This window comes from Erithacus rubecula (genome assembly GCF_903797595.1).
Source record: "Erithacus rubecula genome assembly, chromosome: 5".
Classification (NCBI taxonomy): domain Eukaryota; kingdom Metazoa; phylum Chordata; class Aves; order Passeriformes; family Muscicapidae; genus Erithacus; species Erithacus rubecula.
In genome coordinates, this window is record NC_136687.1 from 40,436,836 (window position 1) to 40,455,183 (window position 18,348).

Below are 18,348 nucleotides of genomic sequence, written 5' to 3' on the forward strand. Positions count from 1 at the left end.
TCTGCCCTTTTATCTTGGGCATATGACCCAAGCCTCTTGTGGAAGGAGATGATTCTGCTGGGCAGTCTGGCAATCACTTCAGTTCTTGCTCTAGAAAGCAAGTAGTCATGGAGTGTCTCTATTTCCCAGGCAAAAAGTTTTACCTTTAAGTTCCTTCTACTTTTTCATTTACACCTTCTATTTTAGTTTTAGTATTATTAGTTGTTATTAAGAAAAAAAAAATTGGGGTCAGTATCCTGTTGCCCTTTCTCAAGGACTAGTTGACAGACAACATTATCACACTTAAAGGCAAATTCACTGGGAAGGGAGAAAAGTAGATTAATCCACCAGTGCTCTACTAGATGACATGAATATGAAGAATAAAGTGATTTTACAAGTAAGTTACTTACCTAATTTACTAAATTTAATACCATAATCAAGTATATAGCACAACCAGACAACCCCAAAAAAATTTCTAAAAAACTAAATGAAAAATTCTAATTCCAGTTACCATACACCATGGAAACCAGAGATTTACCAAAGCAAAGCACAACACTATAAATTTTAATCTGAAAAGCTGGCAAAGATTTCCAGGCAGGAAAGAATTTCACAACTGGAGGATGTCTCCTTAAGAACTAGACTGATGGAATTTCAATTCCTAATATCTCATCTCTCCAAAGAAGTGTCATGAAAATCCATCAGGAAAAACAAATCAGGAGAGAAACTGAAGAGCATATAAAAGCAGAGACAAATAAGCAGAAGAATTTCATTTCAGGAACTCCACAATTCCACAGCGGAGAGTTCCTATTTTGGTTTGCTATCACCCAGCTAAACTGAAAAACCTTACAGGTACCTCTCAATATGAGAAATCCCTTTTAGGGGTGCCATGTGTTTCATCTCCACAAAATTCTGTGCTGTCCCCAAATGGAATCTGAGGAGAGGACGTCCTGAGAACAACCACCTATCTGCTGCAAAACTGTTACACTTTCCTAACTTTCTTAGCTCTTCCTTAGATTGTTCTGTCAAATATGACTCCAAAGGGACTCCTGCTCACTGCTGCCATCCTGATCAACTCCATACTCCTTGTAAAGACCAGGATAGTCCCGAAACCAAAACAAAATGTATGGGTAACTCTGGTAGAAACATGTAACAAGACACCCTGTGCTTGATTGTTTTTAGTCCTGATGACCAGCCTGGCAGAGCTGCCTATGGATGTATCGCCAATAATCAGTAATTCCACCCACAGTATGGAAGGTAACAATCCTCATAGCATATAGAAACATAACCCTGTAGATGCCAGGGATCACTGGACTCAGAAGCTCCTGCATTCATCACTTGAATCCCAGGAGCTAGAAATTCTTGGCTCTGTGAAAATGGGTATTTGCATAAGGTGTTTTTATAAACCAAAGTGGGAAATGATTGAAAGACCCACAATCATAAAAGAAAAATTATTAGGGAAAATGTCTCTCCATACCAGGCAGCTTACAAAAATCAGAGCTGATGGTGTAATAAAGTGTCCCCTGTCATTTCTCGGTCCAGCTTCTCCAGCTACTGCAGGGTGTGTTTCTAATTTGTAGGGACCGAGTATGGTCTGCCATTCCATCACATATTAAGGGTAGACTTTGTAGCTTGGGGAGGCTTACTTTGCTGGCACCCAAAATAAAAATAATTCATAGCGAAAATAATAGAGTAAAAAGATCCACACATTACTTTGAATCTGACTGCAATTATGATGTCACATACTGGAGTTAAAGCAAAAGAACAGCTGCCTCCCTTTTACTGCCCTGGGTAGCAGCAGCAAAAGCCTTAGGTCAATTAGGTTATCTTGCATGCCTCCTGAGTAAACAAACCAAATGTTACCTCCGTTGCATTAGGTGGCTTGCACTCAGACGTAGATGCCATCAGGCACGCCACCTTGCAAAACAGTGCAGCAATAGACTTTCTACTCTTTGTACACGGGCATGGCTGCAAGGACTTCAAGAGCATGTATTCTATGAACCTTTCTGATCATAGCAAGTCCATTCACTACAGTATTCAAATTCTCAAGAACAGATTCAAGAAGTTACAAAAGGAAGATGTCTGGTTCAACAGACTATTAAAAAATTGGAACTTACCTAGTTGGGCTCTATCTTTAATCAAAACCAGCTTACTGACTTTTGTGTCTGTTGTTATTGTGTTTATGTTACCCTGCTAGTTAAATTATATGTTAAGGGTTTTTCAAAATTCTTTACCAAAGATCTTGGCAATCAAGAAAGAAGGGGGAGATGTGGAAGTTGAACCAACTGAGACAGGAGACAAACCTGAGGCCCTGGGAAACTGGGCACTGTGAAGATGCTAATTAGCTCATTCCAAAGCAAATCTCATTCCTAGGCCTGATTCTCTGTTGGTTCAAGACCTCTGACATATAAGGTCGTGCATTTGGGATTGGTCCTCTACACTCAGGTATTCCCTATATATTGTGAACCCAACGCCTCCCCCATGTCTTTGGTCACTGCCTGTCTTTTGAACAACATTGCTTTTGGACGCTGCTTCTCTGACCACGTGGATTAAAGGATATCTCTGGCATACCACTGTACCCATTCTATTATTACAGCCACACTATTACCTGGTTAACTCAGTAAAGCTGTCAGTAAGGGGAAAATCCCACTGATGTGACAACTACATGTGGCATATTAATTTATTTACTTTGAGAATGTATTTACAGTGGGATAATTAGCTAAAATGAGGATTACAAAATAATATATGAAGGCCAGCATCTTCACTATCTTAAGGCTTGTCTGAGCATCCAAAATATTTCCACACAGAAAACAAACTTGCACAATAAAAGGAAAAAAGCCACTATAACCATTATAATAGTCTTAAGCAGCAACAATACATTGACCAAAATGCTGGCAGGCATTTACTCAGCATAATTAAACAATTTAAGGTTAATTAACTGAGATCTAAAGGAGAAAAAAAAATCTAATTGTACAATTTGATTAAATGCTTTAAGAGTTGCTTTTAAAAAACACAGAAAACAAACCTTTCAAAGAATACTAAGTGACAGAGACCAGTAAGACAAGGAATATTCACTGTTCCAGCTGAATTCCTATGCTTCTGCACAATGAGGTACCTGCTTGACTACTTCCTTTAAAGTGCTGTCCATAATATTCAGAGAAGCCAGGAATCCAGTGAATTTCTCATTAAAATGCATGGAAAAAATAATGATATAAAATTATTTAGTGCATTTAAATCAAGGAAAAGACAAGATACTTTCCATCATAGGAAAGCGGAAACCAAGTCCATAGTCTTAAAGAAGTATTTGCATTTGAGATATACTGTGAGAAAAACTTATTTTTCCTAATAAATGTATGTACAAAAAAAACATCTAGAAGCATCAGCATCCACATTTCTTGTTCTTCAGTTCTTGGTGAAAACACAGCATAGGAAGAAATCAGCTGTCATTTTTTTAATATTTCTGAGCATTGAAATGTTCTCAAAACATTACATATACCCCATTTCAGAAGATGAAAACAGCATAAATCTCACAGGATAGTTTTACTATCCTTCTTAAATAACTGACCTAGTACCACTGCACAAAAACTTCTTATTCCATATCTTAAGATACTCAGGTCTCTTAAGAATGTGCTCTGCTGTGGGAAGCGATCATCTGGGGATTGAAAGACCATCTTTTGCTATTATTTAACCTGCAGATCCAGAAAGTTGTGAGTTTTCGGTGTTCTCTACCAAAATAATCCCATGTTTTCTCTGTTTATTACACCTATTCAATGCCTCTGATGAAAAAGCACTTGAAAGGCAACTGGTTAACAGACTGTTCTGTAGTGAGGTACAATCATACTTGGTATGTTTGTAGTAGCAAAACTAATACATAGTTTTTAACTACTCACCATTTAAATAAAGGAAATAAAGGAAAATCAGACAGTAAGACAGCTCTTTTTTATGATGGTTAAAACTAAAAAATAAAGAAGTAATTTAAAAAGAAACTATACAATCTGAAGCACATGAGCATAATCCTTATAATCCTAAGTATTTCCACAGAAGGTTTTATTCTTTTTCCCCAGTAGCTTTCCAATTCACTCACAGAGCTCCATTATCACATCATTAAAGGAAGCCAAAATCACAAACAGATAACCTAATTAGTCAAATTAATTTGGCTTCATCCAAACAGAAGAAATTTCTACTTTTATTTACGAACATAAACAGCATTAAGGAATGGCAATGAATCCATTTCTAGAAGTATCATTAGAAGGCATGACATTGTTTATTTCTTCTCCTATCTGCTTGGCTTCTGAGGAGATTCAATTACAATTCTTAGTATCACAATTTATTAGATACACAGATCTGTTAGCACTTACAAAAAAGTGGGTGAGATCGCACTAAGCTGCTTATGAAGACAGAACCAGCACTTACAATTCAAAGATCAGGAGTTAAAATAACTCCAAGCTCTCTCTGAGCTTTGAGCTGTACCTTTCTTACTCAAGCTCTTTGAACAAACAAAAGACAGTTAATAGTTTATCCACTACCCATGGAAATATATTAAGGACTTGGGCAAAATCTCTTATGTGCAGCATAACTTTGTATCAAAACATGTTTTAGAAGACTGAATGGTTTGTGGCAGTATTCAGCTTTTGCTTGTTTTCAAAGAGGTTAAAATCTGTTCACTGTTTTACTGGACATGCTTAGGAGAGTGAGCTTCATTACCTCATGCTACAACAAAAACAGTTTATGTTTCATTCAGTCCCCAGGAAGGGCCCTGAGCATCAGCCATACCACAATAATAAGAATGTTATCTGCTGGCAGAGGATTCTCTTTAGTAGATGAGTATCATAAAAGTGTCCTGTTTAGGATGTATTCTCCTTCAGATTTTAATGTTCTTTCTTTAAATTCTGGCTTGGTATATATGCACTAAAGTGGGTGAGAGTGGGGTACTAGAAGGAATACTTTCTCTGAAGTGAGTGAACTTCATTAATATTCAAATGCTTTACAGAAACAGGGACAGTATGGGGTCCATTTCTGATGGATCATCAGGTAAGTTTGGGCTCCACACTACACTGGCTGTGCGAATGTCCTTCAGGTAGTGTCTAACAGATTTCTAACTCTCAGTTCAGCAGTGGCTCAGAGGTTCAGGGAGCTTACGTTACTAAGGCTCCTACAGTTTCCAAATGGTTCAAAAACAGTGGAAAGATAAATTTCTCAAATGGCGCTAGAAGCTATTTCTAGTCAGTAAAGACATTCTGTTCTGAAACAAAACAAAGGAAAGCTCCAACACTACTAAGCTAATTCTGAGAATTTAAATGCCTTCACTAAACGGATTCACGGCCTTTGTCCAGCTTCAAGAGAGGCCCAAGTTCATGTTCTTTCTCAGTGACTATGCTCAAGCTGTTATTTAAAAAGGCAAAGGAAGATACGTAAAAACCCCAAAGAAAATACAAGTAGGTTTGCAATATTTATGATAACGAATTTTAGGATAATTTCTGATACCATCATGTATCTACCATACAACTGTGGGCCACACAGCAAACGACTCACCTTGTTACTAGTTCTTCTTCTGGTTTCTCATGCTCTAAAAGGTGTTGAAAGTAATTCTCCAGGGCTTGAGCAGTTAAAGTTTTCTTTAGGTACGGATAGTAGAGGGGATGCCGTGCTATCACACCTGTTAGGCATTAGTTGAAACAAGAACTTTTAAAACCAATTTGTATTTATCCTTTCAAAACCAATTTGAGATTCTCCGCTTAACTGAAACTGCACATATGGATCCCCTTTAATGAGCTCCTGAATAAGACACAACAGTCTGACAGCTCTCCCTCTGTCAGTAGAGATGTAGGGTGGAGCATGACACCAAAGTGACCACTAAGAGATCACTGGATTTTTTCTGCTGCAAACAGTCCCTACCACTGAAAGACACCTAAAGAACAACACCACCAACAACAAACAACCCACAGGCAGCTGTCTTCCCTTAAACGGTTTGCAAGACTCAGATATTTAAGTAACCACAATTAATCAGAACAAGGCATAATCAGTGACCAAAGGTTTGGTCCTTGCCCCACCTCTTGCATGGGATTCTGACAAGTCACAATTACATTTTTATTGCTGTAAATATGCTCTATGAGCTTCAGCTAATTTTATGCTGAAGCTGAGGTTTCAGAGCAAGATCAGGAAAACAGCTTTGTGTCACAGGGACCTTTCTATCTGGACTTAAATTAGAGGTTTAGTTTGTTGTTGCTAGTGTTGTTCCTTAGAAAAGCAGTAGTCTCTTTATATCTGAAGCAGTCTATTATGTATACATCATTTATGACTTGGCAATGCTAAATTGCAATAGTGATCAATCATGGAGAAAGAAAAAGAAAAAAAAAGGAAAAAAGAAAAAAAGAGAATCAACACTGCTTCAATCTTCAACCCAAAAAAACCAGTTTCACAAACAAGGACAAGGAAACTATATTCCTGAATACAAATGAACAAAATTAATCAGTTTTAGCATGACAGCTAATAGCAAATCAAATCCCAAACGCACCTTTAATTCATACTGAGCTTTGAACACCACACGCTCTCATCTTCCAACAAGTAAGAGAGCCATTTGTTGCATGCAGAAGTAAGGAATAGAAGGAATTATTAAACAATGCAAGAAGCAGCACAATCAATGCAAAGAGACTGCATACTGAAATATACCATTTGCATTAGCAATATAGTAACAACGTTCTTGTAAGTATGAGAACAACTTTAGTATTTCCTAACATGGTCAATGTTTTAGCTATAGACGTGTTACAAAATTAATGTATGAAAATACTATACATGATCAGACAACCAAAAAAGTTATATTACATAACATACACACATGAAGGACTAGCAATGGATGTGCAAAAGAAACCTTAAAAAGGCATTTCTTAATTTGTAGGGGCCCAACTTTCCAACCCTAAACAAAACACTTTCTTTTTAGTAGGACATGCTAGTATTTTTTCTTAGTACCTCAGATTACAACAGCTGCTAATCAGAAGACTGCAGATATTTCAGCAGTAAAATCCATATTCAATACATATTCTCTTTTGTTCCAGTACAATTACAAGAAATAATTGTCAAGTGAGGTTTAAAAAAGTTAAGACTAGCACTTTATATGTAACTCTCATGTGAAAGTGTCACATCACTTCAGAAAGCAAAAGAAACAAAAATACCTATGTTTGCAGAATTGCCTTTGTCTCCACTTCTAGTATAGGCAAGATCTTCTAAGCGATAAGTATGTGGACCACTTGGCAGATCTGTACAATATAAAAATGAATTAATTTTAAAGGTTCTACAAATAATTGCATTTCTTAAAGGAGTCAGTTTAAGTGCATGCTTTTTGCATTGTTTGCAGTACTCTGAAAACATTTCCAATCCTTCTTCTCACAGGAGCACCTAGAGAAAAAGTGAAACTGGGGGCCAAAATTAGGAAGCTGATTCTTCCTGCTGCATCTCCCAAATCCCTTTCAATTTTTTACAGCCAAATGCTGTACCATCAGCCTTCCATATGATTTCCATCTTGGCCTTAGCAATGCAGTCTCTGAAAGAGGCACAGCAGCTGCTTGTCTTTTCTTGCTTAGCCAGTAACTTTTGTCCCCTTAACACACTTAACACTCTGCTTCCAGTCGAGGTGGAAAATACCTGGAGTTGCTACTGTCCTGGTAATTCTGTAACCTCCATTTCATCTGCTAATGCCTATACAAAAGAGTTACAACCTAAATTCCTTTTCAAGACAATGCATCACTCACTTGTATTTTGCACTATACACTTTCTTATCGAGCTGTAAAGAAGATTTATTTTACAAGTTACTGGTTCTGTAAATATCTTAATATTATGTAAGAAAATATATGCTTTCTAGAAAGCCAGTCTTGATTTTTTTTACCTTGTCACTATCTGAGTATGGGATGTTCAAGAAACAGCGAGGTTGTTGCATTTCACTGAACGAAGTTCATAAGAAATATTTTTATTCATCTATGTATCAAAAAGCAAACCCATTCCTGTCCAAATCCAGAAATTCAAAATTATGGGATTCACACAACATATACCTCAGGTCTGATGGTTAAGTTACACAGCACAGACCTCTTGCAATTGTTGATTACTAAGAGTAGTAGGCTGTCACCATCTATCTCCTGTTCTCTAAAGTGAGAGATGAAGCATCCACTTTGTTACTGAGTTTGAGTTATTCACTGATCACGGCATAACACTGAAACTTGAAGCATGGGCTATATCCAAGCTTTTAGGCAGCGAAATTGAGTAATTTTCAGTCAGTTCTGCTTCTGATCCAACTTTCCTATGTCCGTATCAACTCCCCTGGCCTCCTTGGCTTTTCAATCTCACCATCAATAACAGACTGATCCCCACTTCTGACTCACAGCAAACTTCTCATCCCTCAGTCCTTCTCTCTTCTGTCCCCTTCCTGTCTTTTTTTTCATCCTTCTGGACACAAGTGGCAGTTCCTGCCCTCTCTCTGCTCCTTGGACAGCAGGAGGGGGAATATGCAGAGCAGGGAAGCGACAGCCTTCCTGCTTTGTGGCAGCTTCTGGTGCAACTGCTGCTGATGGCAGTCAGAAGCAGCAAGTCACAAACATCCCAAATTTAAAGGAGCTGAATATACAGGGTCTCGTAAATCAATTATGCTGGACTAACTTCATGTTGCAAGGCACAATGCAATCTGGAAACACATCAATTTGTACTTTTTGTACTATTACTGCTTCTACTGAGACTATCATATAATGTGGGTGTTTTGGTTTTTTTTTAAATTTTGTTTTAATTTTAGGGAGTAGGAGACCCAGTATTAAAGATCTTATGCTCCAAATGCTGGCCAGTGGCATCACATAGAGCACAGTGCACCTACTATGCTGCTGTGAACTGCATCAGGAAATCAGGTAAACCCAGCTCTAACCTAATCATCCTTACCTTCAACTCTTTCCTGCCCACAGAAAATTGCTGACACAGACATGAGCCAGGCTGACCTGCGTAAGACAGAAACCATGTCCAAATCCTACTGGCTGCAATTTTCACTGACCCTGTCTGTGGCAGTGGCAGCTGGACAGACCCCTGAAGACCATTTGGGTACAGGTGGGAGATATACTGGATAATAAAAAAGCCTTAGTAGGACACGACACATAATTTGTACAGTGTAGTATCTGTGTTTGGTTGAAGCAGATCAGGCAACACTCACAAGAGGAGCTCTGCTGGCACATGTGAGTGGCAGTAACAAGGAAAACAATAATGAAGAATTAGGGTCTTACCACAGCAACCTCTTCTACTGGCAGAGTTAGATCAAAAAATCTTCCCACAATTTACCCAAACAGCAACCTAACAGCATTGAACTGTTTTAATTAAGACCTAAAGTTTTATAATATATATTAATTAATTAAGTCACTGTGAAAGATGAGCTGAAAGAGTGATTATAGTTTAGTCTGGCACAATGGCTCCTCACTGGTAGAAAGTCACAGCAGCATGAAATTTGAAGAGGCTAAAGCATACAATGAAGAAGAAGAACACAGGAGTTTTGTTTCGAGCTTGAAGCTCACAGTCTTTCCATGTTCATTTGCAAGCAGAAATGTACCAGGAAATATGGCATAAAATATGTAAGGATGAATATATTTAATTGGGGAGTATTATTTTTGATTAAACATCTCCACTGAGAGTGGATCTGAAAGTCCAGCTAAAGCACATTTTAGACAAGACTATCATACTTTGTACACTACAGAAATCACAATAATTTTTAATAATTTCATTCAATATACAATTCAAACAAAATGTATAAAATGTATTTCTTCTTCAAAGGTTGAAATTTGACAGTATCTAAATTACTTAAGCTGCAGAAATCTTTTCTCCATCAGATATTTTTCGCAGTCTTTGACAATCTCCCTTTAAACAAACCAGTTCAAGTCAGCATTCTGGTGTTCTCATTTATTACTACGCTAATTGATTTATCTTTCATGATCTGTTTATCAGGAAATTGTTTTCATTTAATAAACATCTTAAACAAATATACAAAAGAATTCCCTTCAAAGCTAGGGAAAATGGTAAAATCAAATTCCACCCTCCCAGAAGCACATCTAGCAGCATATTTTAAATCCATTTTCACATATTTCTCTTATCTATTCAAGGACAAGTAACAGTCCCTCACACTTGAGATTATCACGAAACTAAGAAAAATACCTTCCTTCTTTCTAAATGCTGACAGAAAACGCTTTATCAGAAGCTATTCCTTCTGCAGTCTAACCCATTTGTCTTTCTCATCCATGCTGTCCTACATTAAGCCACAGAAGTAGCTAAGTATTTAGTCACACACAGAAAACTTTTATATTCACAACCAAGGGCAAAAGTTTAGAGATTCTTCTCAGGGGAAACAACCAGAAAAGTTCTGCTCTCTCTCAGAATGGGGGTTTTGCCTGAAAAATGGCCTGGAGAATTCAGTAGTTAAATGCTGATGTCAGGCACCTCAAAGTTTTCTCAATTTATAAAAAGGCACTAGGCAGTCCAATAGCTTTTTGCTTGTCCAATATTTAGTACTGTAGTCACTTTGGAAAAAGACCCCAAACTCAGGACCCTTGCTAACCCTTTCATTAAGCAGAACAATGATTTCCTATTCCTTAACTTGTCCAGTCTGATGGTTCAAATATCCTGCTGCCCTCCTGAGAACTCCCAGGGAGCTGAGAGATGCTGGTGTGACATCAGATTTCCAACAGACTTAAGAGCTGAAACCACACTTGTTTCTGCACAGCACAAATCACTGTATTGAAGAGAAGCCTGGATAGGGAAAATGAATACATGCATGGCAATCAGGCATACACTATCAGTGGCTTTCATATGGCAGTAAACTCACAGTCATGTATGTTTTCCAAAATTTCTCTGTGTGATACAAACATTCCCTACTGACTCATATTAGTTGTTACACTGTTCTGTTACCAGTTTTGAAAAACACTACTCACCTTTATCTGGAATCCAGAGTAAATCTTAACATGTAAATGCCTTAACAGCCTTAATTTTTAGATATACACAGACTTTAATACCTGAATTACTCTTTTACCACCAGTATTATTTTTAGAAATTTTTCTAACTCATAACTTTTAGGTAGAGTCACATGATTCAGATTTTCAAATCCACAGCTTGAAGTTAATTCTCTTAGTTCTCTGGTAAGCAGAGATAAGATAAGGAAAACTGTTTGGGCAAAAGGGAATTATGGAATATGCTATACTTCAAGAAATGCTGTATATAGTTAAGCCACCAGAAATAACAAAAATTTCCAGGTGTCCAGCACTTTCAATAATTGCTTGTATGAGCAACTCTGATTTAACACTTCCTTTTTATTGCAGACATCCTAACTTGCTCCATTCAGCTCACTGGTTAGCCCTTCTGAAGGTTCTTTTCTTCCTCAGAGAATTTGGTTAGACAAGTCTAGCAGCCACACAGGAACCATCATGGTGGATTATTAACCCAGCATGGCTGCTTTTAAAATCACCACTTCCAGGTTGATCCTGCTCTTGTTAATTTTGTGAAAGCTGCCACATGGAACAGAAGTGAATTTTAATTGTCTAAGTGCTGTAAGTTCATAAGTCATTCTGTTCATCTGTCCACTATTCTGAACACTATTCCTAGGATTCACAAAAAGTAAGATTACAGTATATTGCAAAACCATTTTTCAATTTCAAGCCAACATTACCTGGTTTTCAATTGTGTTTAAGGCTTAGGGGTTTTAAAATAAAATTAACTTCCATACTTTTTATAGTCTCAAATACATGTTATATTGCATGACACTAACCATCTTCCAAGAAGATGTCTGTGTTTTGCAACAGCCATAAAAATGTATAATATAAGAAGGCAAAATTTATTGCACAGACAAAAATCTAATACTATTTACTAGGACGAAGGTAGCAAATGATACATTCACAAGTACAAAGATGAACATACCTTTCAATTCACTGCTAATCTTGGGCAGATCAAATGAAACCACCTCATCTGATGTATACATGAGATCGTCCTCAAATATCTCAACATGCTGCCCATTTAAAAACAGGTTGATCTGTACAAAGAGCAGATTTTCAAACAGTCAAATCAGAAATCCATTGCAATGTGGATAAAAAAAGCATATTCCTAATTATGTACTGGTCTAGTAGACTTCCAGTAATAGCTTTACAGATAAGGCTCTGTTGCTCCCTTTTAAAGGGTCACAATACAGTAACAATTCATTATAAACCTAAAAGAAATCTTTGTTTAAGGAAAAAAAAAGGTATAAAAACCCCCAAAGAAATGCTCCATCCAATTTAGTATCTTTTAAAGGAAAATAAATCTCTTTCCATCTCACTATACACTATATATACATCTCATCTATACACTGCAACACTACTGGAATTTTGTGTCACAACTCTTGCCAGTTGAATATCAAAACTTAAACATTTCCATCTTTTCCATGATGCAAGCCCCTTTTCTTCTTAATGTTGCTGTTGCTAAAGACAAACTTCTCTCTGCATTCTGTGTTCAAATACATTTTGTAAAAGCTGCTAAAAAGATACATCAATACAGGAATTTTGGACTTGATTGTTGCTCAGTAGCAATACTTAGAGTAGACTGTAAGTCAAGGACTTTTTGGTTTCCCACGCTCTGTCAGCAAGCAGGTGCAGGGAGGGAGCATGGCCAGGACAGCCAACCTGAACTGGCAAGAGCAATATTCCACACCAAAGAGCATCATACCCAGTATATAAATAAGGAGAGTGGGGAGCTGCTGATCGCTGTTGTGGGACAGGCTGGGCATTGGTCAGTGAGTGGAGGGAGACATTCTACAGTGCATCACTTGTCTTTCCTGGGTTTATTCCACTCTTACTTTTTCATCATCCCCCTTTTAACAATACCAACTACTACTACTTTGTTTCAATTACCCAATTGTCTTTATCTCAACTTATGTGGTTTATTTTTTACCATTTTTCCAATTCTTCTCCCTGTTACACAGGGGAGGGGGTGAATAAGAGAGTGGCTGAGTGGCACTTATTTGCCAGCTGGGGCCTTTTTTATGCCCAACATGGGGCTTACTTGGTTGAGAGAACAGATCTGATTAAAATATGTTAGATTTCTTATAAGCATGCATTGTGTTAGTTTAATAGTCACAATGATCACAATGACTTATTTGCTCTCAAAGTTGATGTTTGTTTCTTAAGTTCAATTATGTATAACCTTACTTGCAGTATATGTTCTCTGTTATGATGTTTATTACCCATGGAAACTGGGCTGAGGTTATCAAGCTGTACTTTTTAACACTGGCTAATGATACGATATAATTGCTGGTTGTGAAACTGGTATTTGCACTCAGCACTGCTGTCATCCATGTACTTGAGAGTCATCTATCAGAAAGTATTGATAATTACACTTTTTGCCTTTTCTCTTTGGAAACTCAGACCATGGAGGGAACACACTTCACTTCCTCTTCCCCTAATACTCCAGCCTAATTATAATAAATCCTGAGAATTCTTAATATCCTGGGATGTTCAAATTAGCATTTCCCTATAATTATGTCTTCACAGAACAAATTAGATTGGGAAAGACCTCTGAGATTATCAAACCCAACCTATGATCCAACACCACTACCATGTCAACTAGACCCAAGTGCCACACCCAGTCTTTCCATAGAAATATCTCCAGATATGATGACTCCACCTCCTCTCAAGTAGCTGTAGCATGTCATAAGGTTTTCCCTTTGAACCTCCTTCTCCCCAGGCTAAAACAACCACAGCCCCTCTCAGGTACTCCTCATGAGACTTTGTGCTCCAGATCCTTCACTAGCTTTGCCAGCTTCTCTGGATGTGCTTCAGCACCTCAAAGTCCCTCCTAAATTCAGGGGCCAGAACTAGACTCGTGACTTGAGATGTGGCCTCACCGGTGAATACAGGGGGATGATCACTGTCCTGGTCCTGCTGGCCACACTATTGCTGATACAGGCCAGGATGCCATTGGCCTTCCTGGCCACCTGGGCACACTGCTGGCCTATGTCTTGTGAATGTGTTCCAGGTCTTGTTTTATGTTTAAGCAGCTATTTAAGACTACTTCTCAAAAATCAGCCCTGCAGAAACAGACTCTGAGGTGATGGTTGATGGAAAACTCAACATGACCCATCAGTGTACGTTCACAGCCCAGAATGTCAGTCAAATACTGGGCTGCAGCAAAAGGCATGTGGCCTTAATTGTGTACAGTGCTGGTGTCCCCAAAATATGAAGGACATGGAAATGCTGGAGCAAGTCCAGAGAAGACCATGAAGTTCATAAAGGACTGGAGCACATTCCCTACAAAGACAGACTGAGGGAGTTAGGGCTGTTCAGCCTGGAGAAGAGAAGCTTGTGTGGAGACCTCATAGCAACCTACCAGTACCTGAAGGGGCCTACATGAAGCTGGAGAGGGACTCTTTGTCAGGAACTGTAGTGACAGGACAAGGGTAATGGGTACAAATTGAAAAAGGGGAAATTTAGGTTAGATAGGAGGAAATTATTCACTGTGGGGGTGGTGAAGATACTGAAACAAGCTGGCCAGGTATGTTAGAGTTGCCCTGTCCCTGGAGGTGTTCAAAGCCAGGCTGGTTAAGGCCTTGAACAACCTGATCTAGTGGGAGATACCCCTACCCATGGCAGTGAAGGTTGGGACTAGATGATCTTTAAGGTCTATTTCCACCCCTTAACATTTTATGATAGTCTGATCTGCTCTGAGGCTGGATAGCTAATAATGGCAAGGTGCAACAAGTGGTATGGGCAAGTGCACAGGACTGTAAGCACCTTGCATTTTGGAACTTAGACCAAGTGCAGAATCCAGAAAAACTAATAAAATATTTGGAAAAAGTATGCTGTCAACTTGGCAATTCCAGAGAGACACAAATCACTGCAACATCCTGGCCCAAGCCTACCAAACTCTGACACTATCCTTCTCAAGGGGAAGAGAGTCTCTAGATCTGATGATAAAACAAAAGTCCTGCAGCTACTCCAACCCTGGCCACAGGCACTGCAGAGGAATGAGAGGACTAACCCCTCCTAATTATCACTCACTCCTATATACAAAAAATGGACACAAAACTCAGCTTGTAAAAGAGGATGAAGCAGGGCCATCACAAGAAAGAGGCAGAACAAGATAATTATCTTTGAGTCAGATGTGGGATATGCAAAAATAATTCTCCTGTCTTTCAGGTCAGCACAATATCACCTGGCTGCTATGAAGCTGGGATAATGGAGCTAGTAGCCTGTAATTAGAGGGTAGGGAAGCAGGCATTTGAAAAAGGGGCCTAGGACCTCAGGCTCTGAAGATGACTCCTGTTAAGTCTGAAGGAAAGACAGCCCTTCAAGGAAAATGCTGTATATGTCACCCAGACGACCACAATGCAGGGAAGTATCCAGTTCTTGAAGAAATTAGCTATGCTAGAGATGATTTATTATGACCTGACCAACATGCAGCTACCCACAGATCCAGAAGAAGCTCAATTCCTATGACCCACAGGACAGCAATTTGTATGCAGCACTTTATCACTGCATCCCAACTGATTGGCAGCAATGACTTGGAGAGACAAAGAAACACCAGCCATGGATTAAGTGGCTCAACACCTCCACCAATATAGTGGGGGAAAAAAAAAAAGTCTTTCTCCCTGATACACATATGGATCAATATCTCAGCTTTTAACAGTAAGAATCCTTTTGATTAAGTGGAAGTATGTAGGAAGTATGCACACAGCAGGCTACCCTTCAGTTTTACCTGTGGGACCACTGAACAGATGTAAGGAAGTGAGTGGCACCCATTTCATCTGTATTGGAGGACTCCCAATATGAAAGATTCGGACACAATCAGGTTAGACTTCCAGAACAAAACAACATAAACAAACTTAGCTACAACAGTTATCAGTGTTAAGCTGTAAGCAAATGCAAAATGACTCTAGTCAGCACTCTTTCTGAAGACTGTCCTTAAAGAATAATTAACAGTGACTTGCCCATAGGTTTGCTGCAGTTTCTCCCTACATTAAAGTTTTAGGTTACCTTCAAAGCATAAATGGAGAACAACTACTATTTGAACAGTAAAACCACTGGTGATCTATGACAGAATCAGTACAGTTGCATAAAAGCAGTGGAAACAACAAACAAGACATTGAATCCAAACCAACACCCAGTAAGGTATTACCAAACACAAAAGAAAAGAACTCACTGTGGCAATGTTAACATAACTCATAATCTGCTTATGGAATTTTTTTAGTTTTAGGTCAAACGCTGACCTACAGCAACTAGACTCTTTGTAACTGAACTTCTAATTTAGAAAATCAGTTAATTCATACCTTACACTGTAATCTCTTACTGGACAATAGATTTTAAAATATGGCTAAAATTTTGAATCAAGAACTTCAATCACACCACATTTTTACCCTCAATATTACTTCAGGACAACAGTGATAGGACACACTGCATCTTGCTGAGAGTGTATCAGTGACCCAATCAGATTAGTTACACAGAGCAAGGACTTTGATTTTCTGTCTTGAAAAGAGTAAATGAGACACTGCTTTCTTTCCTTGTCAAATTACTGTTACTGTTTAATCTCAACAGCATTTTACCAAGTCTGGAACACAGTGCTAATTAAGCAAGTTAATACTGAATTTGAACACAGTAGTAGGCTAAAGTTCTATAAAGATAATAATTTCACACTGAACTTGGCAAAGACAAGCCATTTGTGTAAGGCAAAATATAAGTGATGATAAAAGTAAGTACTTCAACTTTCGACAGTAAGAAAGGTGGGTTTTTAAAAAATGCTTTTCCACTGTGAAGAATTTGTAATTAACTTAGATTTAGTAACTAAATGGCACCTTCTCTGTAAAGCTGTGAGATTAAAATACCTTCCTTTAATGATGAATACTACTTAAAGAATAGGGCTTGGTTGTGCTAAGTCCTGTATAAATGTTAAAGAATGAAAACAAAACAGTCTCTTTCTGATTAAGCTGTTTTGTTTGCTCCCCCTTTTGTTTGTTCCTTGCCCACTTTTTTACTTGCTGCCTGTGCTCCCAAAGCTTCCCTGAGCCACCCTAAGCAGACGCCCGTGACAATAGCTGTGGCTCAACACAGACGAACATTCCAGCCTTTGGCAACTTTCTTGAAGGTAGATGGCTGAGAAGGCTGTGTATTGTGGTGCAATGACATGAAAGGGATAAAATACTTTCAAGTTACTTGAAAAAAAGGGGCATATATGAAGTTTTGTCTGCAGTTTCCAAAGGATAATTTCAGTATCTGAGGGCACTCAGAAGAGCAGAGACAAGGTCTATAAATCCAAACACTTTATGGTGTCAGCAAAAGCAGGTTTTTAAGTTTATCCTGAAAACCTCAAACTAGAGAGGAGAACATGCATCACAGCAAAGAAGCAGGCTCTAGATTAACATGTCCAATTTCTAACCTAAGGCTGCCTAGATAGCTAAACTGTAAATTCCTGGACTGAAAGAAACCATTGCTATGAACTGAATAGGGTCACAGAGTCACAGGTTCCTCCATGATGGCCCAACAGTTGCACAGGCTTTCATAATTTGACAGTTTTTGTAATACAGACAGGAAGAGAAATTACTACTTCTATTTTTAGAGACAGGATATATGGAAGGAAAAAGCCCAACTCTCCTGTTAAGGCAAAATCCATTGAATCAGAGGAAATTCAATTATTTTAGTATTTATTCCCAGTAGTATACACAAAATATAACACTCCCCAAAGACTCAGAAGATGCATCCAAGTTCACAAGATTAATATTCCACTCTTTGTACGCCCAACCGCCTACTCTTGAAAGAGAGTCAAGTAATCTTCAAGAAAGTCTACAATTTTCTTAAGCACTCTTTGCAAATCCAGTAAAAATAATTTAAACCTACAATTCCAGGAACCTGAAAAGAGAAGCTCGGTCTTGATGCAAAACATTTAAAAATTGGCTGTAATTAAAATGAAAGGCTGGCAAGGTCAACTGTTGCAAAACATTCTGTGTGAATAACATTAGTATCGCAGAAAAAAAAATTAGTTTTAAATATTTAAATATATTAAATAAATATTTTTTTAAATATTTAAATATTTTAATTTTAAACCAGACTAATTTGCAGTTTTATTAGTGAAAGTCACCAAAACATGTCAGAATCAGCAGGACTTTTTAAATTACTTCCAAGAAAACAAAACTCAGACTTTAAAGCAGTAGGTCTTACCTGAACATTGTTTTTGGGATAATAGAAGAAAAATGGCTTCAAAACTGGAGACCTAGACACACAAAACAACAAGCATAAATGCATTTACCCAGACATTAACGAAACTGGCTGATGGTACACCTTTGGACTATTCATACTTCAAATACTTGGGAAATTAAATCCATTCAACCATGATTAACAATGGTTTTTTGAC

At 38.1% G+C, this 18,348-nt stretch overlaps 1 protein-coding gene across 5 annotated transcripts in view; it reads right to left on the bottom strand.

The window, feature by feature from the left end:
- LOC306801895 (uncharacterized protein) overlaps nucleotides 1-18,348 on the bottom strand; it is a 59,127-nt gene that overhangs the window by 4,000 nt on the left and 36,779 nt on the right. For 2 of the 5 annotated variants that reach the window (XR_013774214.1, XR_013774215.1), the window contains exons 15-19: nucleotides 18,156-18,207; nucleotides 11,896-12,007; nucleotides 7,146-7,229; nucleotides 6,491-6,530; nucleotides 5,509-5,632 (exon numbers count right to left, since the gene is read on the bottom strand). Coding sequence is in view for 3 of the 5 variants with exons in the window: in XM_079305439.1 (XP_079161565.1) it covers nucleotides 5,283-5,358; nucleotides 5,509-5,632; nucleotides 7,146-7,229; nucleotides 11,896-12,007; nucleotides 18,156-18,207 (448 nt within the window). In the remaining 2 variants the exon portion in view is untranslated. Of the gene's footprint in view, nucleotides 1-2,609; nucleotides 5,359-5,508; nucleotides 5,633-6,490; nucleotides 6,531-7,145; nucleotides 7,230-11,895; nucleotides 12,008-18,155; nucleotides 18,208-18,348 lie in introns of those variants that run through there. The other 3 variants (XM_079305438.1, XM_079305437.1, XM_079305439.1) reach the window with 2 other exon arrangements.